Source organism: Micrasema longulum, unplaced genomic scaffold, assembly GCF_059751315.1.
Source record: "Micrasema longulum isolate JH-2025_06_02 unplaced genomic scaffold, ASM5975131v1 h1tg000303l, whole genome shotgun sequence".
Classification (NCBI taxonomy): domain Eukaryota; kingdom Metazoa; phylum Arthropoda; class Insecta; order Trichoptera; family Brachycentridae; genus Micrasema; species Micrasema longulum.
In genome coordinates, this window is record NW_028277507.1 from 125,355 (window position 1) to 151,700 (window position 26,346).

Genomic DNA, 26,346 nt, shown 5'->3' on the forward strand with positions numbered 1-26,346 from the left:
AGTTAAACCCTTTTTATTCTAATTCTTTAGATTCTAGGTATGTTTTACGCAGTGAACTGTGTTTTTAATCCGCCGGGATAAAGAGAATACTCTTAAATAATGCAATTGAAAAAGATAAACGATGAAGTATTTTAGTATGGAATGCACATTAAAATTTTAGTGCAAAGTTGTTAACTTAATTGCAACTGAGGTATTTAACCGTGTTTATAAAAAGAAGATACGGTAACCCCCATAGATATGTATGCATATAATGCTATATACGAAACTCTCCAAAAAAGTTTGAAGTATTCTCGTTACGACCCCGCGGAAGAAAAATAGCCCACCAGTATTTAGGTTTGTGTTTGGTTTCGCGTTTATTTAACCAGTGGGCCTGCTTTACCTTTTATAATGACGGAATAGGGGCATGTTTTAACCCCACGCCTCGGGTGAAAATAACCCTGACCCAACTCAAAGCGATGTTTATTTTACGGTGATTTCACATACACTTGTGCTCCTTTGAAGCTCGCAGGTTAAAAACTTTTTGAATATTTTTGATAAGCGGTATTTTGTTTTACCGATATATTAACAACATTGCGGTTATAGTATACGAGAAAAATTAAAATTAGTTATATTTTTAAAACAAAATCGGTAGTTTTATTAAAATACCATATTCAAACCTTTGTGTAAATGCGTATTCGATTATTTACATTTTTAATTATAAAACTGAAAAGTTAGGTAATCTCTTAGTCGGGTTAGTGTGAAATCGGAGCAAAGCAGTTTTATTTTAATTTATTTTATTTAATTGTTACAAATTTACATTAATCATTTTAAATGACTACTATCAATGAAATTTAAATAAAAATAAAAAAAAAAAATAAAAAAAATAAAAAAAGATGACTACTAATTTTTTTTCTTATAAATTTAGGATTTTCAAAATATTTTCATTGATTTATTAATTTAATTTTAATAATTGTTTTTATAACATCAATTCATTTAGATTAATTTATCAATCAATGAATTTATTTTTCCACTAACAATTCCCCATCAGGAGTGATATTTGTTTCTTGATAAAAAGTACATTTTTTCACTTTTTTCTCTCCGAGTATCATTATGCTAAAAAATCACGTCAATCGGTAGCTGCGTTGCGACGTGACGGTAATACAAAAAATAGTCAAACCCACTCTTGCATTTATTATATTAGTATTGATATTGATGATTTACAATACTGATTATTAATTTATTATTTAAATGTTTTTTGATATATGAATTTATAAACAAATATATGTATTAATTTAAAATCTATTTCTAATACACATTGTTTACATCGTTCTACGATTTTTTTCTTTGGAAATTATTTTGATAATTTTAACACTTATAAAATTATTTTTTTACCTTCGTGTTGGATCAAAACGTAAGATAATAAATAATATTTTCATGATGTATCGTCGTTGATTCCTAGATTAAAAATTTTTGAGATGTTTCCAAATTTTTACATAAAATCCCAATGAGGAAATTCGGCGGTTTTTTTAAAAATGTCAATGGACTATTAAATTTAACCATTATTTTTTTAAATTTTAACATACTGTATTATAAGTGTTATGACTTTTTAAAGTTAGGTATTTTTTTAATTACTTCGCATGTCACGTCTCAAGTTTACTTCCATTTCTTCACGATGAGTTCGTCTGATTAGTCAGTCGACTTACCGTAAACTGAAAATATATCACAATTCTCTTATCATTGCTTGAATCGGAAGAACTAGTGACGTCATGCAAAGTAGTTTATTGTAGTTTTTTATTGTTTTTATAACACATTTCAAAGAACTTATATAATGTATTGCTCTAATTTTCACCGCACGTAAAAATAAATTTTTCTATCAAATTTCCCGTAGGGCAGAAATTTCGCATTTTTAGGGTTTTTATCATTTCATAAATTTTCATAAATTCCATTACACATTTTTTGTATAATAAAATATGTACATTACAAAACACGAAATAAATGCAATGAAATTTGAATATGAAAAATGGTAAATTTACACGAACACTGTTTGAAATATCATAACCTTTTCTGTTCACACAAATTTAAAATACACACACAACTACAACCAAAATACACGAAAACAATCTACATATATAAAAATTTTGCCAAACGTTGTTTGGCAAAAAGTCTATGGAAAATATTGACCATTCCCAATTTAATAAACTGCCCAATGAACTAAAAAACGAATAGTTGAATAGTAAATTTGTATGAACTGTGTATAATACTTTGTTTTATATTTCAAATTTTATATTTTCCTACTATTTTGGATTGTTTTAACTGAAACTGTGTAAAATTTTTAAAAAAATGTATAACTCCTGTGAGTATAATATCTCATTCATGAATCGTATTTTTTATTATTAATTATTTAAAAAAATACCTAGTAATTAGAGATAACAAGGAAGCTATCTACTCTGAGCTCTTCAGTAACATGCTGATGTCGATATCCGAAAACAAACTGTCAATTATCCATATGTTTCTTTTTTGGGTGATACCGTGTGTGTTGGATTAGTTCCGACGTTTCGGCTACCGTTGAAGGAGCCATCTTCAGGGTAAGCTGAGTGTTTTGTAGACAAAAAGTGTGTGTTTAATTATTAGTAATTTGTACCGTGTCGCAGTCGGCAGTAGGCATATTTATATTCATTTCTGTAGTATGTAGTACTGGGAACTATGTTGAGTTTAATTTAAGCCCGTCGTCTTTGTTTATGTTATTTGGGTGTCTGTGTATTTCAATTGCCTCTTTTATTATTCGTGCACTGTAATTACTGGGTTTATGCAAAATTTTCGGTTCAAAGGCTAAAAAATGTCCCGTGTCTATAAACACGGTATCACCCAAAAAAGAAACATATTGATGACAGTGACCGTGAAAACCTTCGCACCTATTGTTAATTATCCATTATTTTACAACTTCACCTGACAGATTGAATAAAAATTACACTCAAGTGGCTGAAAATTATTTGATGAAATTTCCATGTAAATGGGCAGTTAAATTATGCATTATGGGTCAGGTGTGTAATTCGATTTGAATAATCGTAACTAATTGTGTATTCATTCGCCTTGCAGGTATTACGGGAGATGTTACTATTGATGATAATGGTGACAGGATTGCTTCCTACATCCTCCTGGACATGCACCCAGAGACCGGAAAATTTGAGGTAAGAATTTGTTACTAGGGATTCTCTATTTATTAATTTTTCTCATCTATTTATTTACCCTAAACACGGTCTAAGCCAATAATAACAAAATGGAGAAACATATGTAAACAAAACTGAACAAAAATAACATAAAACTATATAGCAAAGACAAACAAGGGCAATAAATAATGAATGAAATATAATGTATTTAAAAACACGATCAACATATAAGACTTCGAGCTAACCCATGCAAGTCTATCTTCATACCACACTGTTTTAGTAGCAAATAGATCTACCAAAAGCCAGAAGATATATCACAAATAATTTCAAGTAATGTGACCAATTTACTTATCTACATATTCTGGACATTGGAACATAAAAATAAAAGTTGACATGTTTGGGAACATGAAAAAATTTGATGGCAACATAGATGGAACATTACTTATATAGGTAAATACGGTCTTTCTCAGTTCTTCGTTTCTCCAATGATGACAGATTAGGAGATTGCTGTACTTCAAAATAGGAATGATGACCTCTTTATAATCCGAGCAATGCCATTTATCTTAGGAAATGGCGTTGGACAGACTCGATATTGCTAATATGAGTCCTATAAAACGGAGACGAAATTGGAGAAGCATATTTTATATGGGGTCAAACTAGTAAGGAGTAAAGAGTTTTGATGGTATTAATATTTTTGTAGTCCGTCCTCGTTCTATTGATAAAATCAAGAAGTTTGAGATATTTGTTCACTAAAGTAATGCCAAGATACTTTATTGACGAAACCGTTGAAAGGGAAATATTTCTTAGTTTGTGGTTGAATTCTATAGGTTTTTTTTTGCGATAAAGATATTATTTATTATGTGAAAATACTTATCATCACAAACTAAACGCAATTGAAGGGTACACGGCGAACACAGTCATATTTCATTATTTTGATTTTCGAGATAATTGTACCATATTTTCTCTTTTTACGCATGTACCAGATCTTCTCTCCTAGGTGGTCGCAATGGGAATATTTTGTGATGCCAACTCCTTCTCAATTGTAGACCACCATGTTGCTGTAGGTCTGCCTTTACCTTTAGTTTTAGCTGAGATGTTAAGCGCTCTTCTTACTGAATAGTCCTCATCTCTACGCATGACGTGATCATACCTGCTTCAGTTTTTCATCTATCGGTTCCAATTTGAATGACCCTCTGATATACTTATTGCAGATCCTGTCGATGCGTGTTAAAGGTACTCTTTTATCGCTGAATATACCAGAAAGAGATCTTCACTTCAACCATGTTGGTTGGTACGGTGACAAACATATTTATCTACACGGGCACTAGTCGTTAACATACGAGTAGATCGAGATCCGAAAGTGTGACACCTTGGGTAGCTTTGCGTTGTTATCAATATGTATATCATAGCCTACGTCTTTTGCCCCTCCTAGGTCACACTACATGTATTCAGTTTTTGTACTACTCACTCTCAGTCCAAAGTATGTCTGTTCAAATAAATAGTTTTTAAAATTGTTTGCTGACGTTTTTGTTCGTTTGTTCTGTGTTTTTTATATTTTATTTGAAATTTTCATTTACTTAATAAAATAATTGTTTTGGTTTTTTAATTCATATTCTATTGTTAATGATAATATTCTTAACATCTTTCGCAAAGGTTGTCTGAGTCTTTTTTTTAGTTTTGTCCAGTAGTTTATTGTATAATTTAAGACTCTGGTTTATTAGTCTCAACTGTCCTTGTCTCGTTTTAGATTGTTCTGATATTCTCGTATTGTGTCTATGTTTACTATTTTTTTTTCAAATTAAATTCTTCGTCTACAATATGGAAATATCGCATACTACAAATACCGATCAAAATATGAGAAATGGATTAAGAATAATTAATTGTGCTTTCGAAATCAATTTGGATATTGTGGAGAAATGTTTTCAGGCATAAATGTAATTTTTTTTAAAAATAAAAATACGTTGCTAGAAAAATGCAACATTTTTGGCCTTGGTAGTTGTGACATCAAGATTCGTGACAATGTTCTAAATAAATTTGAATGGGCAGAAACAAATAAACATGAATTATGACGTATTAAAGGCGTGGCCAAAAGAATTGCCGTTTTTGCGGGAATTCAACATTATAAATATAAAAATATTTTTTTGCTAGTAATAATTACCAACAATTTTTTTTTGCTGGACAGTATTTTATAGACCTTTAATTTTTTCAAAACGTAAAAAAAAAATAAACCTGATATTTTTCTATGACATCAGTGGCTAATTTATGAATAAATTTTAAGGATTCTAGTTGAAAGAGTTAAATTATATTTTAATTGTTTGTTTAAAGAGTTCTTCAGTTGGTGTTGGATAAGGGAGGCCATATACTCATTTTTATATTTTATTTTCCTGTCTTTGTAGTATGTTTATGTCATTTTTATTTCCTGTTCCCCATAGAAGTTGCTATGACATATTTAAGTTTTAACATAGGCTATATATTTATTTATTTTTCCGTTTTTGGAACAAAGTTTTTGATTTTGAAAATAACAATTTTAAAATATCATCTTTTAAATATATGGAACCAGTGTTTACAAATGAGTTTGGAAGAATTCTTTTATCTCTCCTATAAAATTCATTATTTGTCAATAAGTCCATTTTTGCTTTGTACTCTTCAATTTCTTTTCACAATAGTATCGTATTACATATTTCGTGACAGTGAAACTTCCCTCAGAATATCACAACAATAATTAATTATATTTTCTTGTTTAGTGTTAACTCATTACCGATTTGAATTTTCGGTATTTTTTAATATATATATTTCAATGATTCAAATTTCGGCACGTCGCATCGAAACAATAAAGCAGCTCTCAAGAAATATAAATAAAGGCAGAATGGTTGAACATTTAAAGGATATCAACAATATTTTGAGTTTGTCCAAATTTTTGTAGACAAGGACTGGAATCAACTCCCTGGGGAGCTGTTTATATTGACATATTACTACAGAGATGAAGAACATTTAAGAGAAGGTAAAGTAGAAGTCTAGGCATCTACAGGGTTTATGACCTGTCATTGGCTGGTTTAAGTGACCACTTTACACACTGGGTAACATTCACCATTCTGCCCATATTTGAATATCTATATTCCTTCAATTCTTTTATCTGTTGGTGTTTGTGAAGTTAAAGAGCTGAAACCTTTATTTATGCGGGTGAGATTCATCTAATTGAATTATTTCACCTACATACTAGGCAACGCCTGAAAATGTTATTTTTTCAATTTCTATACTTCTTCATGGACGAGGTGGATTTATCAATAATATTTTGAGTTTGTCCAAATTTTTGTAGACAAGAACCGGATTCAACTCCCTGGGGAGCTGTTTATTTTAACATATTACAACAGAGATAAAGAACATTTAAGAGAATGTAATTTAGAAGTCTAGGCATCTCAAACTTCAGCAGTAGAAAGAATTGAAGAAATAAAGATGTTTAAATATGGGCAGAATGGTGAATGTTACTCAGTGTGTAAAGTGGCCACTTAAACCAACCATTGACTGGTCATAAGCCTTGTAGATGCCTAGACTTGTATATTACCTTCTCTTAAATGTTCTTCATCTCTGTTGTAATATGTTTTAAAGGATATTTTTCCCTAAAAATTTCCCCGACGTCAGTATGGCAATACCATCAAAGTTATAAAACCGGTAATCGGTCTTCAACATTGAGTGGATCAAAGTACATACGAAATTTTATTTAATTTTCCACAAGATATATGGGTACAGTTTTTCAATGTTCCAACTTTACTAAGACGACCAGAATTTTTCATTGAGGTGATTTTGTGTTTTATCTCACAAAAAAAGTTTTTCGTTAAGTAATGACCTGGGGGACAATCACAACGGCTATCTTCATCGGTACGTATCGAGATGGTTTAAAGTAAAATCGATGTTTAAATACAAAAATGCGTATATTTGTAAGAACATTTAACATATCCTCGTCTGTACCTGTAATTTAACATGTTCAGAACAAAAAAAATGCACACTTTTTCTATTTTTTGAACAGAAAACTTAATTTTACTTTGTAGATAAAATTGAAGATAAACGTTAACTTCCCATTGTAATACGGGCCCTGGTATATTTTATTAGGTAAGTTTTAATACCGTCAGTGGAGAAAACCTTTAACCCTTTACACTCCAGTGTATTTTTCGTATGACATTCAATTCCATATAAAAATCTGTGGCTTGTTTAAAAAAGAACAAATGCCAAATTTCAATTTTTGTGCCAACATTCTGAAGAGTGTTTTTTTACTAAAAAAAAAACAATTCCGAATGCATTTTTGTACTTTTATCAATTCATAAAAAAACTGTTTTGAAACAAAATAAATAAGGGATTTTAAAAATCTGAACAGGGTTATTGCAATAAGCAAATAAACAAAAATAAAAATAAGTTAATATACGTTTGTTTTCATCAACAGTAACTTAAGCATCCAAATTTTTGTCGATAAGCACCGGCTTTAACCCAACCACAGGTTGTAAATCATGTAAATTTATAGATTTCTTAACTATTTTGCCGTTTTTATTATGCCCGTCAATACGTTTCTTGGGATTTTATAACGCCCCATTTTTCCCACGTTTTTTAACGCGCCTTTACGATAAAAATCGATTTATTTATTAATATCTAATAATACAATATTTTTTAACCTGAAAAGTTATCAGTTCTTCTGGAAAGTTCTAAGTGGAAAAATAAATTAATGTTTAAACAAAATATTGATGTCACGTCGCTATAGACTAACGGATTGTTATTTTCTTACGTAGCAATAGTAGGAAGACTGGCAATTGATACAGGTTATTTTTAACCCTAAAAAAATATATCATTCCGTGCAGAAAATTCTTATTGTTAAATGACAAAACAAAAAAATAATCAGTTATCTAATTTCTCCGTAATACCATTCGAGCGAAGCCACGGAAAAGGGCTAGTAAATTATAAAGTAACCTCTTCTTTGAAAAACAGGGTGATTTTTGAAATAGTAGCCAAATCGCCTTCCTTTCCCAAAGGGGTTTTTTATTCGATCCCCGGAACAATTGCATTCATAAAAATGTGATTTAAAACTCTTAGCATATCAGTGCTATAATAATTTATTAACACAAAATGTACATGGTTAAAATGTTTTAATTTTATGTCTATCATCATGGTTGATGTCATCATCATCATCAACATCAACCCTGATGATGGACACTGTAATGCGACCTGAAACGTCGGTAAATAGTACGAACGCAGATGGCATAATAACCCAGAAAAACTTATTCTGTATCTGGACGGTCATGAAAATCTTAGTTTAAACATGTACAATATGACAAACAAAAACTTACTTACATGTAACAATAATAAAAAAAAAATACATATTTAATCTAGAAAAAAATAACATAATGTAAATGCATTTGTAAACGATGAGAAGTTAATTGAAATTTAACACGTTAAATACTTAAGACTAACAATAGGCATTGAACTGACATGAAAAATTCATATTAATAATTCAATTAACAAAATAGCAGCATTATCGAGTATTTTTTTAATTAAAAAAATTGTTCCAAAAACAGAAAAAAATCTAATGTATGAAGCATCCGTAAAATCTTAAATATGTTATGCAAAACAACTACAAGAAAAAGGAAACCAAAATTACATAAACAGACTACAAAGATAGCCAAATAAAAAATATTAAAGCTAAAAAATGACCTGTCCTATCTAAAACCATCTAAAGAACTTTTAAACAAATAAAACAAGTAAAGTTAACTTAACTTATTATATTTTTGAATTCTTAAAAGTGATTTATGAATTAGCCACTGATATAATTTATTGAAAACAAAGAACCAAAACTTGGAAATAAATGTAATACACAGACACAATTTAAGATTATCAGAACAATATCACATACAATATTCTAAAACGAGACAAGGACAGTCGACACTCATAAACCAGACACTGAAATTATACATGAAACTACTTTATAGAACTAAATTAAAGACTCAGAAAACATTTGCACAATATGTTCAAAATATTATCATTTACAATGGAGAATGAATTTAAAAAGTTAAAATTATTCTACAATATTTTTAGTATCGATAAATGTTTGCAGACTGGCTTAATTTCCTCCCTAGAGAGTTATTCAGATCTAAATTTGTTGCAACAGAGGGAAACATTTTTGAGACATGTCATATCACAAGCTCTGTAAATGCTTAGACTTCCACATTCCCTTCTTAAAAATGTTTTCCCTCTGTTTCAATAAATTAAGATAAAAAATTCTGTTAAATGAATGTAATAATCAGTGAGAGTTCATAAATTAATTTCAAATATATGAATATGTTTATCGGTACTAGTCTTGAAAGGGAAAGAAAATAAAGAGAAAAAAAAATAGGAGAAATTTAGTTAGAGAAAGATAATATTTCTTCAAACGCGATTTAAACATATTTGCAGAAACATATTTGATGGCGGATGGGAGATGATTCTACAATTGACACTTCATGAATTAGAGAAGAAGGAGGAATCTTAGATTGGAGTGAAGCGAGTGCTTTGAGAATAAGAATGAATAGCTAAACCAGTCATAATTCACTAAAACGACCATGTAATATATTGCGCCAGCGGAGTGCAAAGGGTTAAAATTGTCTCAGTTTATATCCGCAAGTTGTGGGAACACACCTTTTCGTGCAATAAAATGAAATTCCTTAACGGAAGGAGCAGATAATAGTCTCCTGGAAACGCAATTACGAGAGGGCTTTACACCATGTTATAAAATGAAGCAAGATGACATTAATTTAGACCGGCATCTCAACAAAGAGGGAGAATTTATTTAAGAGATACTGATGTACTTGTATTTATTGGGAAACATTCTCCTTTCTATGTATAAGTAAACATTCACAATCTTCAGCCCTTTAATGCCCAATTTTTCTAATTCTAACTAAAAACTTATTTTTATGTGTGTTTTTTCATACAAATACTAGGAAAAAATCGTTTTAAAAAAAAGTTTTTTTAGTTTTAATTTCATATTTTAGTTTATGTGGATAATATGCTAAATCGGGTATTAAAAGGTTCAAAAATACGAGAATGTAAAGAAAAAAAGAAATTACGATTTTTATGAACATCTTTTTAAATAATAATGGTAGTCACAAAAACAATTATAGCTTCAAATCTTTAAAAAAAAAAACAATGAAATCACTCTTTGACTTTTTGTTTCGAATTTTATAGTAAAATTTTACCCTTCTGGTGACTTTTTTCAATAAATTATAATGGCTAGTATGTATACAATATAATAAACTAGTCACCAAGTGATAAACATGTTTGAAATCACTTATATATATCGATTAACGGTATATAGCAGATCATCGACATTGGGCATTGTAGGGTTTGCATTCATATAAAACTGTGCCCAATACTACAAATAACAGTTCAGAATAGCCTTTTTAAAAATACATTCCCCTAAAAGTGAAACGATACGGTACGGTTTTTTTTCTAACTATTATTTTGGAAGAGTTAAAATTGTGCGCAATAGCACTTCTGAATGTAATATTATGTAAAAATCAAATGAACGTAGTTATGTAGAAAGCAGCCAGACGTAGAAAAACGAAACTGAGATAATAGTACTTCTGTGAAAAAAGTGAATCATCAAATCTACACAACAACTTTGACAAACGATAAATAATGAATCCTTTTTTTTATAATAGAAAAAAGAAATGAATCATACACGATTTTTCAGGGCCAGACCTCCAAGCTTCATAGGATCATTGTAAGCTTTGAAAAAAATCATTATGAAATAATCCCTATAAGTCAATTTAAAAAAAAGTTTTTTTTTTATAATCTCAAAATGTAGTATATTTTTAATTTCTCTGACAAAAAGTCCCACCACAAACCCTTACCCCACTCCTACCCAGCCACTTCCCTTGTCTGCGTCTGGTGCGTATCGCTTTGTTGGTCAAATACGTGTTCATCTATTTTTTTTGTTTCGGAGGGGTAAAAGTTGCGAAAGTGATGCTAGTCCGAGAAATTAATAAATCACTCCATTTTGGGATCATATATATATATTTAATTTTTTAACGACTTTTTGGAAAAAAATATTTTTTTTTTTAAGCTCTATGTCGAGAATGTTCATCTAAAGTTTCGCGGTCTGGCCCTGAAAAACCGTGAATATTTCACCAGTTTTAATGATTTTTAAAGATTGGCTGACCACAAACGTAAGATGTGCATTTTGCAGAAGACAGCTAGTCGTTGTCATAATCTGATTTTTTTTACGAAAGGTATAATTTTGACAACAGTTGTGGACGTTTTTTGCTGATTATTTTTCAAAAAAATGTTGTAATTTAAACTTTATTACTGAAGTTGACTCTGGCTGTTTTCTGTTGAATGTGTTAATATTAACTATCCACACCGTAAGATTTTTCTAGTGCTGTGGGTGCTTTCTGCAAATCGAAAAATGCCGTTTTTGTGATCAACACTATTTTCAAAAGGTGATGATTACAGTTTTTTTTGTAAGAAAGTTGCCTGGATGTTTTTATTAGAACATAGAATTGACCATACTACACACGATCACATCAAAATCTCATTTCTTCAACATTGTGGACTGGCTTCTTTCTGCATGACTACGTTCAATTATACCTCAATAAAGGAGCACGCGTAGCTCAGAAATCGGTGGATAATTAAATAAAAAAAATGTTGTTAAAATATAATATTATGAAGTTGATGCAATCAACTTTAAATTGTTGCATCATTAACCCAGATATTTTTACCTTTTTATCAAGATATCAAATAAAAATGTTCATTTTAAGTAAGTCGAGCAGTTTATTTTCCGGTAACTGCTAACGAGCTTACCGGTAAGTTTTATTACTGGTATTAAATATATTTTTATTCGATTGACTCATGAATAATGCGGAACATTCTGGGCAAAGTGAATTGAGTCAACCTTAATTTCATAATAACTAATACCTGAGCGAGATTAAACCTGGTGGAATAGGAAACGTAAAATTAACTCGTCAATAAGGAGGATAATTTGATGAAGGCTTTGTTATTAAGATATTATTTTAACAGAACCTAGTTATAATCTTCCCTTTAGAAGCTTACCCGGTAAAGCTCAAGCTTAATTTAAAATTTTAAGGGATCCAATATAGTATCTTTTTGATAATCAGAATTCAACAAATAAATTGCTTTCAGTTCATTTTTCATTAGTACATTTAAAAAAAATTGTTTGTCACCTGCCTCGCAAGGAAAGCTGTAACGAGGGAGAAATTATATTATTTATTTATTCATTTTGCAGAAGTCATACTGTCTTTTAACCTTACATACTGTAAAAAAAAATCTCTTGAGTCCCTGGTTGGTAACCTGAGGTTAGGAAATGATCGCTTGATTGACTGTTTCTTTTCATCTTATTAATATCATATAAGTGTCTTGCTTAGTGATCTAAAACAAAACATGGACTTAACAAAATAAACTTTAAGATTTCATTTATTTAGGAGTTATAATTTAAAAACGTTATTATTAAAAATACAATTGTTATGTCTTATCAGTACAAAAATAATAGAAAGTACCCAATAACACGTCCAACGCATAGTTCCATAGAAATAAGGTTACATGACACTAAGGTTTATTTAAAGATTACAAAAATCATAGTTATATTTAGAGTAGTTCCCGTGATATTAATTATAAATAACGAAGGGTGGGAAATTAAAATATTTGCAATTAAGAAATAAGCACTTTTGATTGTCTTGACTAACCTGAAGTGACTCAATTAACTGTCCTGAACTACTACGCATACTCTATATTAATAATCCATCCAAAGTTCTAAAGAAAACCTTTATCTTCATATTCCTCTTGTTTCATATAATTATAGGCAAAACTGATATTTATGGCAAACTTTTAATAATTTTAATGTAAAAACAAAATTATAAAACATATATTTATTTGCGAAGTGTCATAATTGACGTGAGGCGTTTGCTTTTGAAATAATTCGTAGTGTTTTTTCTTTACTTTTGGAATAACATTGGAGAATATTTTTTAACTTACTCTGATGCTTCTTGTGAAAACCTGTGATCAGCTTTTTTAAAATTCGTTTTGTTTTACATATAAGATAAATATAGCTGTTGGTTATCCAAATAAAAAAAATAAACAAAAAAAATACTTCAACAACAACCATTCTCTAAAATTTCAACATAAAATTCTAAAAAAAAATGGTCATGATTGGGTTGAGATAAAAAATTTAGACGCTTTTCTATAACTGCAAGGGACGAAGTTTTTACGACTCTAACTTTTGCAAATACGTTTTTATCTTTTGGCATATCCTTCATTTCCTGAAAACTCCTTTGTCAATTCGCATCACGTAATATATGTAAGGATAGACATAATTTGCATTTTTCGGATGTACAAATTGGAAATTTTACGCGACGCGGTTTATAGATTTCATATTTTGATGGAATATTTTTTCGTAAGCCGCGTCACATTTTACCAAATGTACAAGCCCATGATCTTTTAATATACACGGCTTCAGGGCCAGACCGCAAAACTTTATACAAGCATTCCACACGGTACACTTTTTTAAAAATCTCAACATTTTTTTTCAAAAGCAAATTTTCTTTATGAAAAAAAATAATGATTTCAATTAAAAAATGGAGGCAATCCTTCATTTTTCGGACTAGCATCTCTTCCATAAATTATTTAAAAAAACTTTTTTTTTTTTTTTAACAAAATAATACATATACAAATAAATTGGCTGTAACGTGCTTATCGGTGAAAGCAGACCTATAATTAAAAAAAATTAATTTAAAAAAAACACATTGTAATGTCAATATATGAGCTTGCATAGTATCATTATTATGTATCAAGAAAATATTTAAAGCAATGTATCAATATAAGATTAAAACAATTCATTATCAAATATCAAATTCTTATTGGGCACAGAAATAACATTAAATATCCGAAATCGGAGATAAATCTCCAAGACAACTGATGTGTCTCACTTTCAATGCTATTTTCTGAAATTTTAAGGCAATTTTAAACATTACGCTAGCCAAAAACTAACAGCCAGTACATTACACTGCCTGAAGTCGGTAGCTCTCCGAGTTTTGTTAAAAGCGGTCCTCTCGCTCACGCTATGAGCATCAGGTAATATTTTTTTCAACTATGAAAAATTAAAGCGATTGCTTATGAATAAACCATTTTAAATCTCTCAATTTTGCATGTGTGATGACTACACAGCTCCGTAATCATCCAGAAGGATTTAAATCTAGGGATTAATTTTTTTTTTTTTAAGTCTAGGGCTTAAAACGTTTTATTACCCAATCAACTATTTTCGATTCAATAAATATAAAAACAAAGACATGTGATTTATTGATAGGGTAAAGCAATGTCAAATGAAACCACAAAATAAGAAATATAATTTTAAAAAAAACATCATCGTATTTATTATTTTCATATAAGACGAATGAGGGAAAAAAATGTAGAACCTTTTGTATTTCGATAAAGAGAAAGAGAATATGTATTTTCTTAAAATAAAATGAACATACAAAACAAAAAACAGACCCAAGGTAAAATGTTATTTTGTCAAGGGGTGAGAAAAGTTGTATTTTCTTGTTTTTATTTCCGGAAACATTTTCTTTTGAATAGGAATATTTTTCACCGATGGCAATATTTCACGGTGTTTTGTGAGTTACTTATCGTTAGATGCGGTATATTTCCGAAAAAAACAAACAACAAACATTGAAATAATTGCATAAAAATCTAGCTATTTTACGTGACAAAAAATTGACTTCCTATTTTGTGTAATGGTTAAGATACCTATAAAAGTTTAAACAACCCGTATCAATAAAAATTCTTTTTTTTTTCATTTATTTTTTAACAAAAAAGATAGATAAAAGATAATCATGCATAAATACATTGAAAGAGTACATGCATACATTATTGTATATACAAACATAGTTTAATATGTAGTTGAACTAAGGTAAGTGTACTGGCAAGTTTTTTTTTGCAAAAAAAAATTCGTTTATAGAAAATCACATTTTTTTATTTCTTTAACTTCAAAATCATTGATGTTTGTTGCAACAATTGTTAAAATTAATATTTAAACATGTAAACTCATATTTTATACACTTCTTAAACCTTAACAATCCAGTGTTGAAAATGTTAATCTCCATGTTTTTAATACTGTTGTGTAATCTGCACATTCATATTGGATTGAAGAATATTATTCTGGGACAAATCGATGATGAATGTTTTTAGGTTCCTTAGAGCCGGTTTTATGAACATCCGTTCGTTAACTTGATACCATTTTTAACTAATATTTGGTATACTGGCCGATTACTGCGTTTTATAAACGTTCGTAGCGTTACGAGTCGTTAAATCTATGGTTAAATGGTGACTGGCCGATTTTGGGCGGTTAAATGCATTACGATCCGTTACCTTCAGCGCCGCTGCCGTATTTGACATGACAGTTGTTTTATCACATTGTTGTTTAATTGAATCTCCGTCCAATTAACATGCGGATAGTCATTATTTTGGGATTTAGTTGAATTACCAGTTTTATATGTTTTTTACTCTGCGTGGTCTGATAGATAAATATATTCAGAAGTTAATATTTTAAATTTTTAAACATGGTTTATTGATATAAATGTATCCTAAAATGACAGATAATAGTAAAAACTATCCATCGTACCTGCTCGCTTTTAATAATTTTAATTTTAATTCATAGTACTCTCAATTCATAGTTCTTTTTTGTGTAAAAACTTCGTTCAAAATTGTCGACTATTTGCATTTGATGCATTTTTCATTCAATGCGAATGCGCACCGTTTGCATTTGACAAAAAGAGCTTAGATAAAAAGTTTTTCCATAGACAATTGACAGAAAAATTTCGATTTCTATGAAAATGGTTACCGGTGACCGTCCGTTAACAAAAATGGTTTATAGAACACAAAACCGTCGGTTATCGTAACGAACAGTCAACGGTTCGTTACACTTAAGCTAGGGTTTCCTAGGACAGCGGTGCCCGTATTTTAACGGCCGTAGTGAACGGTGATGCAGTGGACAGCCGTCGTAACGTCGACTAGAGAGTGGTTTCCGAGGTAAACGGTGTTAAATGGTGTTGATAATACCATTTTCCTAGGAAACCACACTCTATTCACCGTTACAACGGCTGTCCACTGCATCACCGTTCACTACGGCCGTTAAACTACGGGCACCGCTGTCCTAGGAAACCCTAGCTTTACGGAAGTTTGATTAGATGTTTATAAAACCGGCCCTAAAAGTACCTTTATAACTATTAGAACACTTATTTTTATACAACTCAAACAGCTTCATCTTTCCAATTTACCATTAACAATTTCATGCAAATACGACAGGTCATTTTCCTGCACATTCAATGCGCGTTAACTAAATTAAGTGCAATGGTTGTGTACTTTCACGTAACAAATACGATCAAGATACATTCGGGACGGTGTATGCATCATTAGGTGCGAAAAAAGAACGATAAAATAAATTTTATACAAAATTTATTTAAGAGTCTTCCTTACTCTTCACTATGAAAACCTGTTTTGATGAGGAGCGTATGTTCAAGGATGTAGTCAGGTAAAACGCAAGCAACATGAGGAAATCGTACGATTTTGCTATTTTAAAAGGAATGGTTTTTTTTATCACGCAATAATAAAAAAAAAAAAAAAAAAATTATTAGATAAAAACAATATTTTCTTTTTAAGGTATTTCTGTCAAAAATATACTTAGAACTTTTTTGTTACTAAAATATAATTACTTTAAGACCGGCAGATTACGCCATTTTAAATTTAGACTAAACTAAAAACTAAAGACTAAACTAAAAAAACTAAAAGGTATCTGGGATTTCAATAAAGACTAAGTATCGAACTAAAATTTGTTGTAATAATTTGAAGATAATAAATTGAACATGAAAGTGGCCGGAGCAAAATTTAAATTTTTGGTTTTCGAAAAGAAATACAAGCATTTTAAATCACATACATTTTTATGCCTTCGGTATAATAAAATTATGCCTTCGGTATAACTTAAAAAATAAATATATTTATTGAAACATTTTACTTTAAACCATTTTCTATGGAATGGTGTTTTTTTTTTAAAGAAGATAATTCTGGTTGTAATATTTATGATAAAAATATCTTATTAACATTTTTGGGACCTTCATATCTGCCCTTACCGGTAGCGATATGATTTCCTCATTTTGCGTGCGTTCTACCAGACTACAGCCTTAATGTTTTTCTTTGGTTTATAATTATTACGAATTTTGAATATTTAAAGCTATTCATCTTTTACTAAATGTTACTAAATATTTGTATATAACCTCTTACCAACTTTTCTATGTCTGCCGGTTTAGAGACGTATCCGTCTCTTCGTCAAAACATTAATGAAACCAATATGCAAAACTCACCATACTCCTTCATCATAGCAGTTGCACAGCAATATAAAACTAACATGCTTTTAGTAGGCAACCCTTACATGAACTGATTAGGTTATGAAAATGTTCGATATGGTGGGAGAAATAGTTAAAAAGGAGGAAGGGGATGAAGAGAGGGAAATGATTTTAAAAGGTGACCATTAAAATTGAACATCGTAGATATTTAAATGTCGGTAAATGACTGATAACTTTTTTAAAAACATTTAAGTAAATTAATTTTATATTTGAAGCACTAACTTTGCGGTTATTCATTTTAAGAAAATAAATAAAACAATTTTGTTTTTTACCAATATTTTTTTTCCACAGACCTGTTTCAAAACAAAACAAGCTTCTTTCTCAAGGTTTACTTAACCAATGAATTCTTTCCCATATTATTTTATCAGTATGCTTCCAATGAAATAAATAAACCAAGTATTTTTCTTGAAAGGATAGTAATGTTAGATGGATACATTCGAAACTAGACACGAGTGGATACCGTTTATTTGGTTATTTATTAATTTAAAAAAAAAATTGTGGCAAAAACTGAGTTGTTTTATTTTTTAAATTATTTTATTAAATGCTTGACCACAAAGTTCAAACTTTAAATATTATTAAAAATAATCTCTCAATACATAGAAATAGGTTCTCAAAAATTTTCCCTTTCTCTAGTATAATATTATAATATGTAAAATTAGTTTCCATTGTCTTTTATTGTTAACATTATAAGAGTGATGGGTGTTTTTCTTGATGATGCATAGCGGAAGATCGTTATCGGCTAGAATTGATGCGTTTGAGCCAAATATTGAAAGAACAACGGCCGCAACACGACGAGAGACACGACAATGTAATTTTTCAGCATGAAAACGCTTGGCCACGTCTAACCAGGCCAGAAATGCTTAAATGGAAAGTTCTACTCCACCCGCCGCATTCACCGAACATTGCTATTTCCAAATACCACTTGTTTCAATCGATGACTCAACACTTCCATTCTTACGAAGATGCCAATGAAATGGCTCGATTTGTGTATAACCCCAAAAAATGAGTCGTTCTTTCGAGACGGTATTCGTATGATACCAAAAAGATGAGAGAAACTAATCGATAGAGACAGAGAAAACTTTTATAACATGTTATTTACTATTTATTTGAAATAAAGCATTAATTTTCAGCGAGCAAAAAATAGCAAACACTTATTAAAGTCCCAAAATTAATTCGATTTTTTGTTTTCTTAAAATCGATTATGTTCTACGTATTTAAATTTTGTAAAAGGCTAAGCTGATTTCTTTGTCTCGTTTTTTTTAATATTGTTACACTCCCATTTATTTTTTTTAAATATTGTATGTTTTATGTATTTCTGCATAATATACCGAAAATGGTAAAAGCCATAATAAATTTGTTTCAAAGTATTGATTTTAATATTTTTTTCCAGCTGGTTGCAAACTACATCGCAGCCAACCGTAGTTTGGAGTATGTTCCCGATCGTCCAATTTATTGGGCGGGTGGAAGAAATGAACCACCTTTGGATACACCTGTTTGTGGATTCGATGGATCCCTATGCCCAGATAAATGTAAGTAATAGTATATACGTTGCTGAAAGTTAAAATATTTATTTATATTTTTTTATATTTCCATTTTAATAATGGTAATTTCGAATTTAAATGAGAAAAAATTACAATTATACGAGATTAAAAGAAAAACAGAAAAAAATAATACAGTAATTACGAATTCAAATAGAAAGCTGTTTTTACTTGAGTTCAAAAAAAAATTAATTTACTTTTACTTTATTTAGTGATATATTAGTTATTTTTCTGTAGTTAAATGACTGGTAAAGTTTATTTGTGGACAAAAAAATTATGAAATATTATATAGCTATCGATTATTAATGTACGAGTATAATTGAGTGTTTGTATTAAAGTTTGTCCTCTAACTTTATTCGTATAAGATCAAAACAATTGTGAATAAAATTATAAATAATTTTAACTATGGCAACCCGTGCAGACTTACATTTAAATATAGTCGAAGGATTTCCAGATGAATAAAGTAAGTTAGTTTGCTAGGAGAGCTCTGAGTAGGTGTCTTTACCAAAAAGTACCAAGGAGATAGGTAAAGCGAAAGGTTAGAAGACGGACCGGATTATTTTCACTAATGGAGCTAGAAATCTGCCTTATAAAGGCTAAAATGAAGGGGGGGGGGGCAAATTTAGGGGGCTTGTGGGGCGTGCGCGGGTGGCTTAAGGGAAGCCAGAAGGGCATCGCGTTGGAATTCGAGAGCATGCAAACCTACTGCACATGTCAGAGTAGTCGTTAATACGTAACTTTGTTATAAGAGTAGGATAGCAATATGCAAAACAATGAATTAAAATTAAAGCGGGTGATACAATTGTTATTTGGTACTCAGCTAAAATTGACTCAGCACTGTGAGACGACTGTTGGTTTATTAAAACAACCTACAATTATGCCATCCATATGTAAAAAAATCTTATTATCAACAATAATGTATGAATGAAAAATTATGTATTATTTGTTGTTAAATAAATTTAAAATAAAATATAAAAATAACGTTTACATAAAAAAATATAGGAATAGATGCAGTCACCCTGTCAGGAAACGCAGTAACGACAATACTACGAGACGGATTTATCTCCACTCGGTTCATTGTCAAGGAATATCAAGGCCTCTAGTGGTGTTCCGCAAGGTTAGCATCTTGGCCCATATAGGCATCTACAGGGCTTATAACCTGTCAATGGCTGGTTTAAGTGGCCACTTTACACACTGTAACATTCACCACTCTGTCCATATTTGAACATCTGTATTCCTTCAATTCTTTCATCTGCTGATGTTTGTGAAGTTAAAGAGCTGAAACCTTTATTTATGCGGGTGAGATTCAAATAATTGAATTATTTCACCTACATACTAGGCAACGCCTGAAAATTTTTCAATTTTTATACTTCTTCATAAACAGCTCCCCAGGGATTTGAATCCAGTCCTTGTCTACAATTTTGGACAAACTCAAAATATTGTTGTGAATTATTAAAATTGTTAAATATGTACAGGATGTACACCTATAATAAATAATTTAATCGGTTTGTGGCCCTGTGGTTAGTATCGCGTATTCACGGATCAACGGTCCGAGGCTCGCACCCCTCTCTACCACAACCTGGTTCTCATTTTCCAATTAAGAGTTATTTACAACTCGTTTAAAATGACCCCTAAAATCCAATTATATGTGTTTATCACAAGAACGTAAATGTTTCTTTCTTTTTAAAGTAACGCAAATATTTATTTTGAAATAAAGTAAAACAGATGTGTACGTTCATCTTATGACATAATGTCGTAAATATGCCAACAGTGAGTCTGGTTGATTATTAATTTGGCTGATTAACTCCAAAATATTAAACAGAGGATTTGAAATTGTAAAATTGGCATTTTTGATACCGACGAAATTCTCTTGCGTCAATTTTTATCAAAATTTAAGCAGGCCTTACAAAGTGTCCATGGAAGCTTTGCATTAATCATTGTGAAAAGTTTCAGGTTATTAATCAACTTACATTTAAAACCAACCCTGAGCAAAATTTTAAAAATGAATATGAAAATTAGGCACAATAATATTTTTTTCTTTCGCTGTCCGCAATGGTGCATAGAGCATCATCATAATTTATTTTCCGCGCCTAATGGTGCATATGGCACTGAATTGGTGCACCAATCGCCGCGCATCTTAAAAATTTAAATAACATTAAGGAAAGATTATCAGTCTTACGCTTCAGGTACCAGTCCTGAGACTATGAAATATTCAAGTGGAAAAACAAACTTTTAAATAAATAATTTAAATCAATCATGTCGGGAATCGAACCCGAGACCTCTTGCATGATAGACAAACGCGCTGACCATTACACCACGAGGCCGACAATATAGAGCCTTGATACTCCAATTTCAATGGAGAGATGTCCATTTTATCAAACGTACGAGTATTTAAAAAAAAAAAATGCATTTTAAAATAAATGTTTATTTATTAGGGAATCATAGTCTTTATATAAATACAAGGTAAAAAGAACAACTAAAAAAAGCAATACCAATCACAGATTTCACATTAATATATCATGAATGCAGGAGGAAAGGGGAAAAAATAATTAAATTTAAAAAAAAAAAATATGTAAAAATATCAATTTTAAATAAAAAGTACATAAAAGGGAAAAGACATTTTATAACTCTAACTATCTCTAAACTCTCTCTGCTTCCATGAACATTTATATTTCTTAGTAAAAATTCACATCCAACAATTTTATATTAAATGCAGGTAGAAGATGTACATACGAATAAGTAAAAACTAAAAGTTGAAATTAAAAGTTAAAATTAAAATAAAAAGCTTAAGTTAAAATTAAAAGCTTAAGTTAAAATTAAAAGTTAAAACTAAAATTAAAAGTTTTAATTAAAATTTAAAGTTTAAATTAAAAATTAAAAGTTCCATTTAAAATTAAAAATTAAAATGAAAAAGTTAAAATTAAAAGATAAAATAAAAAGTCAAAATGAAAAGTTAAAAGTAAAGCAGGAGATAAATTTAAAATGTCTTTAACATATCTAAAAAATATATGGTATTTACTGTGTTACATGCCGATGTCACTAAAACTGTCATTATATGTTACAAATATAAAAAAAAACACCATTACATACACAAATAAATTGCACATAGGCATGGCCTGTGTAATGGTATATATATGTCGATATTTTTTTTAATTTATTAAGTGCTCCTGGAAACGCTTTGTATTAAATGCTATGAATACGTTTACCCTTCAAATACCTGTCCAATGATGTTTTGAAATGTAAAAAATACTCCCTCTTTTCCTCCCTCCAATGAAGTCATAATTTTTAACTTCTTGATTACGTTTTTTCATCGCAAACATTCCAAGGATACCAGATTACAGAAAGATCCTTCGGGTAGCTTTTCACGTTCAGCAAAGAAATATTTTTTTGTACGTTGGCACCGCCAAAGAGACTTTAGAGGGTGCCAAACAATTTTGGAAACAAAAACTATGTCGGCCTCATGGTGTAATGGTCAGCGCATTTTGATTACCATGCAAGAGGTCTCGGGTTCGATTTCCGACATGGTTGATATGAAATATTATTCAAAAAAGTGTTTTTCCACTAGCATATTTTATAGTCCCTAGATCACCTCACCTTCATGTAACAAAAATGATCAAGATACGCTGCGATTGGTGTACCAATGCAGTGCCCTATGCACCATTAAGTACGGAAACGGAATGATGATGATGATGAAACAATTTTGAGTAAATAGGTATTGGAACATTGTTTTTCTGTCAATTTCTCGCAAATATCTTCCCGATACTGTGCGAAAAAGACAAAAACCGTACTAATTATGCCTATTAACTCAATTGACCTTTCGCTGTTCCGTTTTTCGCACCCCAAAACTGAACCGATTTTGTTTTTTTCTAGAAAAAGTCTGAAGGTAAAATTTTCTGTATCGGTACCGTTTCTGTTTTTCAAATTGTTTTCTTATATTTTGCTTTTTTGGGTTTTTGAATGGCCTAAGTTCCCATAAAAAAAATCATTAAAGCAAAAAATATTTAAAGTATGTAAATATCTCTGCTATAGTGCCATAATCCAGGGAGAAAATACGGGAGTTCGTTTGTATGAAGAAAAGTCAGACTGCGTTTTCTCTTAAGACCTCAGATGCAGTGCGCAGTATGTGGTGGGCAAGCTGTTGTGAACATACCGCTTGCGAAAACCTTAACTTTTTAAACATACGTACACTCAAATCAATAATAAACGTTGCCTTTGGATGCATGGCAGAACTTTTTCAAAAAAAATATTCTAGTGTGCGTACTAACACGAATCTCTTGCCAATCAATGTTAACCAAACAATAGTCCAGAGCTTACTCCTCCCGCTCTTTGATTATGCAGATGTATGTTACCCAGATGCTAATTCTGAACTTCTTGATAAGTTGGAACGCTAGCAAAATGTCTGTATAACTTATATATTTAATGCTCGCAAATTTGATCACATAACCGAGTACCGCATGCAACTACACTGGCTCAGTATCAGGCATAGAAGAAACATCAACATTCGATCATTTCTTCACAATATTTGAAACAATCCTACTTTGCCTGTTTTCTATTTCTATCTTGCAACCCCTCACATGGACTATCTCTTCGTTCTGGTCTCTTCTTTTGACCAGTTTGTTTTTTGGTAAGCTGGAAGATATTGCTTTTAGAAATAAGTCCGCCAAAGTACTTATTCGTTGTATTTAAAGTTTAAAATAAAATAAATAAATAAATAAACATACTTTTGTTTTTTTTATTTAACACTATCTTTTTAATGAAGTGTTTGGGCATTTGTTTAAAAAGTAATAACAAAATCTTGCGTATTATAATATTATAATAGTTCCCAACCGTGTCACCAGAAGTCAAAATCTGCTATTTATTAAATCTTCTAAGAGCAACTTTGGTTTTTATGCCCCAATGTCCAGAGTGTGTAGATTAGTCAATTCATCACACGACTAGGAATTTTTTGGGATAGATCTTCCGGCTTTTCGTAGATCTCTTCGCGACTAAACAGTGCGGGATGAAGTTGGATTGGCATGGTTTAGCTCAAAGTTTTTGGTCTTTTGTTTTTTTTAATATATTGTGTACTATTATTGTTTTGCCCTTGATCAGTCTGCTCTCGCATTTTTCCTTTCTTTAGCGTAATTCATGACTCTATTCTGAATTACTTTAAATTTATTTGAATTTCCGTCATTAACTAAATATAACACTGTAGAGCAGGAATCTTTATGTGGAACAAACCACCACCAATATCACTAAACGAGCTGAACAAATGCGATGAAAAAGCACTAAAACATTCTTTCACATAAATTTTGACGAAACCATAGGGGTGACAGTTCAGCAAAAACAATTTTTTTACAAACGAGAATAACAAAATAAAGTTAATCCGTATGCTGGGTCCGAAAATGGTAATCATAGGCATTAAAATAGAAAGAGCCGATGGAGATGCCGACACCGACATTGTGCTATATGGTTAACAAATCATTAAGTAACACTAATATTGCCGTTGTTGGAGAATTATTTATTTGCTCGTCTTGCTGATTGCTTGAGCTCAACATTTTTTTTTGTCAAACCAGGGAGAGGAAAAGTGGACACAAAAACTTACTTATCCTTGGATTTACAAAAAACTTAAAAATACTTCACAAAATATTTATTTTATACATGCTTTTAGTGGGTGCGACACCACCTCATCTTTATTTAGAAAAGGTAAAACATAGATTGTTAAATTTTTTGAGAAAAATAAACGTCTTAGAGCCATGTATTTTACAATACCTCATCTACGCCAGAAAAGGTGTCACGAGTCCGTGAGCAAATGTTTTTGGCACTTTATCAACCTCATCAAGATGATTTGAACAGCCATAGACACAATAACCGCATTCTCGACGTCTGTTAACAAGATGAAATCTGATCCTCCGTCACTGCTGCAAACGAACAATTCTGCTTCTATTTTTTTGAGCTTAGTTTGATAGACAAGCTTTAAGATTATTTTAGCAAGTGCAACAATGGTTGAATAACCAACAGGCACCTAAAAAGTGGAGGTGGATACAAGAAACGATGGAACGCTGGAGCCCCTATTAACAAAGGAATGTGTCGCACCCGACTCTATCTTGAACACTATTTTTTGTGTGTGTGTGTCTGGTTGTAGAGGACGATGTGGATGTCAAAAGACCGGAATAAAATGCATTTAAGTCTGCGGCAACTGTCGGGAACTTGTGCAAATGGAATTCCGCCAGAAGATGTGGAACTAGCAGCAGATGAATTTTGAACAGAGAATTATTCAGCTAAGAAAGGGTACAATTATTTTACGTACATATTTTTTTAATTGATTAATATAATTATAAAATTGATACATGTTTTGTTTTACTTTACAATATCCTTTTATTATTTTTATATTTTTTTTCATGATTTTTCAATTTTCCAAAAAAGAGACTAGCTCTTGTGCTTGGTGAGTGACTTACGCACTTTTATTTATCAAGTAATTTGAAGTAACATAATTTCGAATATACGAGTACATGAGAAAATAAATAATAATAATTCAGTAATACTAACTCAAAATAGAAAGCTATTTTACTCGGTTTCAAAAAAAATCTTTAAATTCACTTTGAATTTGTTTACTGAAATATTAGTTTTAATCGTTTTCAATGGATTTGGGAGATTATTGTAATTTTTTATTCCTTTAAAAATAAAACTGCTTTGACCATGACTTGCGTGGACTTTAGAAATTTTGAGATTATTTTGGTTTCTAAGTGACTTATTCATCTCAAATTCGTTAATTTTTTCTTCTTTGTAAATTTGTAAAATATAATTCATTTTATAAATAGTGTCTACTGTATGAACTTTAAAAATATATATTTTTTTTTTTTTTTTATATAAACCAAGTAATTAATGTTGAAAGTATTTTTTAACCGTGTTCTAGGGAAAGAATTTCTAATATTTTAGTTTTATTGAACTTTATGAATTTGCTCTGCCTTGTCCTTTTGAAAATATTACTCCGATAAAAAAATACATTTGAAATTTTGTATCCCTAATTTCAATTACTTTAGTTTATTAATACAATATTTTTCGCTAGGACTGACAGTTTCACAGAAATTTGTGATAAACCGTCAAAAGCAATCTTTTAACTCCCCCCTCCCTACCCTTAGCGGACCCCCCACCCTTAGAGATTTTGAGTATGTTATGCAGTAGACATTAACAAACAATCATGTCACGTTTCAAAACTCCGGGATTTTTTTACATCGATCACCTTTTTTGGTCTAAATC

At 30.5% G+C, this 26,346-nt stretch overlaps 1 protein-coding gene across 1 annotated transcript in view; it reads left to right on the top strand.

Annotated features, from left to right (window-relative positions):
- The window catches only part of LOC148282708 (atrial natriuretic peptide receptor 1-like), a gene marked incomplete at its 3' end in the record, with an annotated part of 177,922 nt that overhangs the window by 38,978 nt on the left and 112,598 nt on the right, over window positions 1–26,346 (top strand). Inside the window, exons 5-6 of the mRNA XM_088224655.1 lie at window positions 3,076–3,167; window positions 18,960–19,098. Coding sequence (XP_088080781.1) covers window positions 3,076–3,167; window positions 18,960–19,098 — 231 coding nt within the window. The remainder of the gene's footprint in view (window positions 1–3,075; window positions 3,168–18,959; window positions 19,099–26,346) is intronic.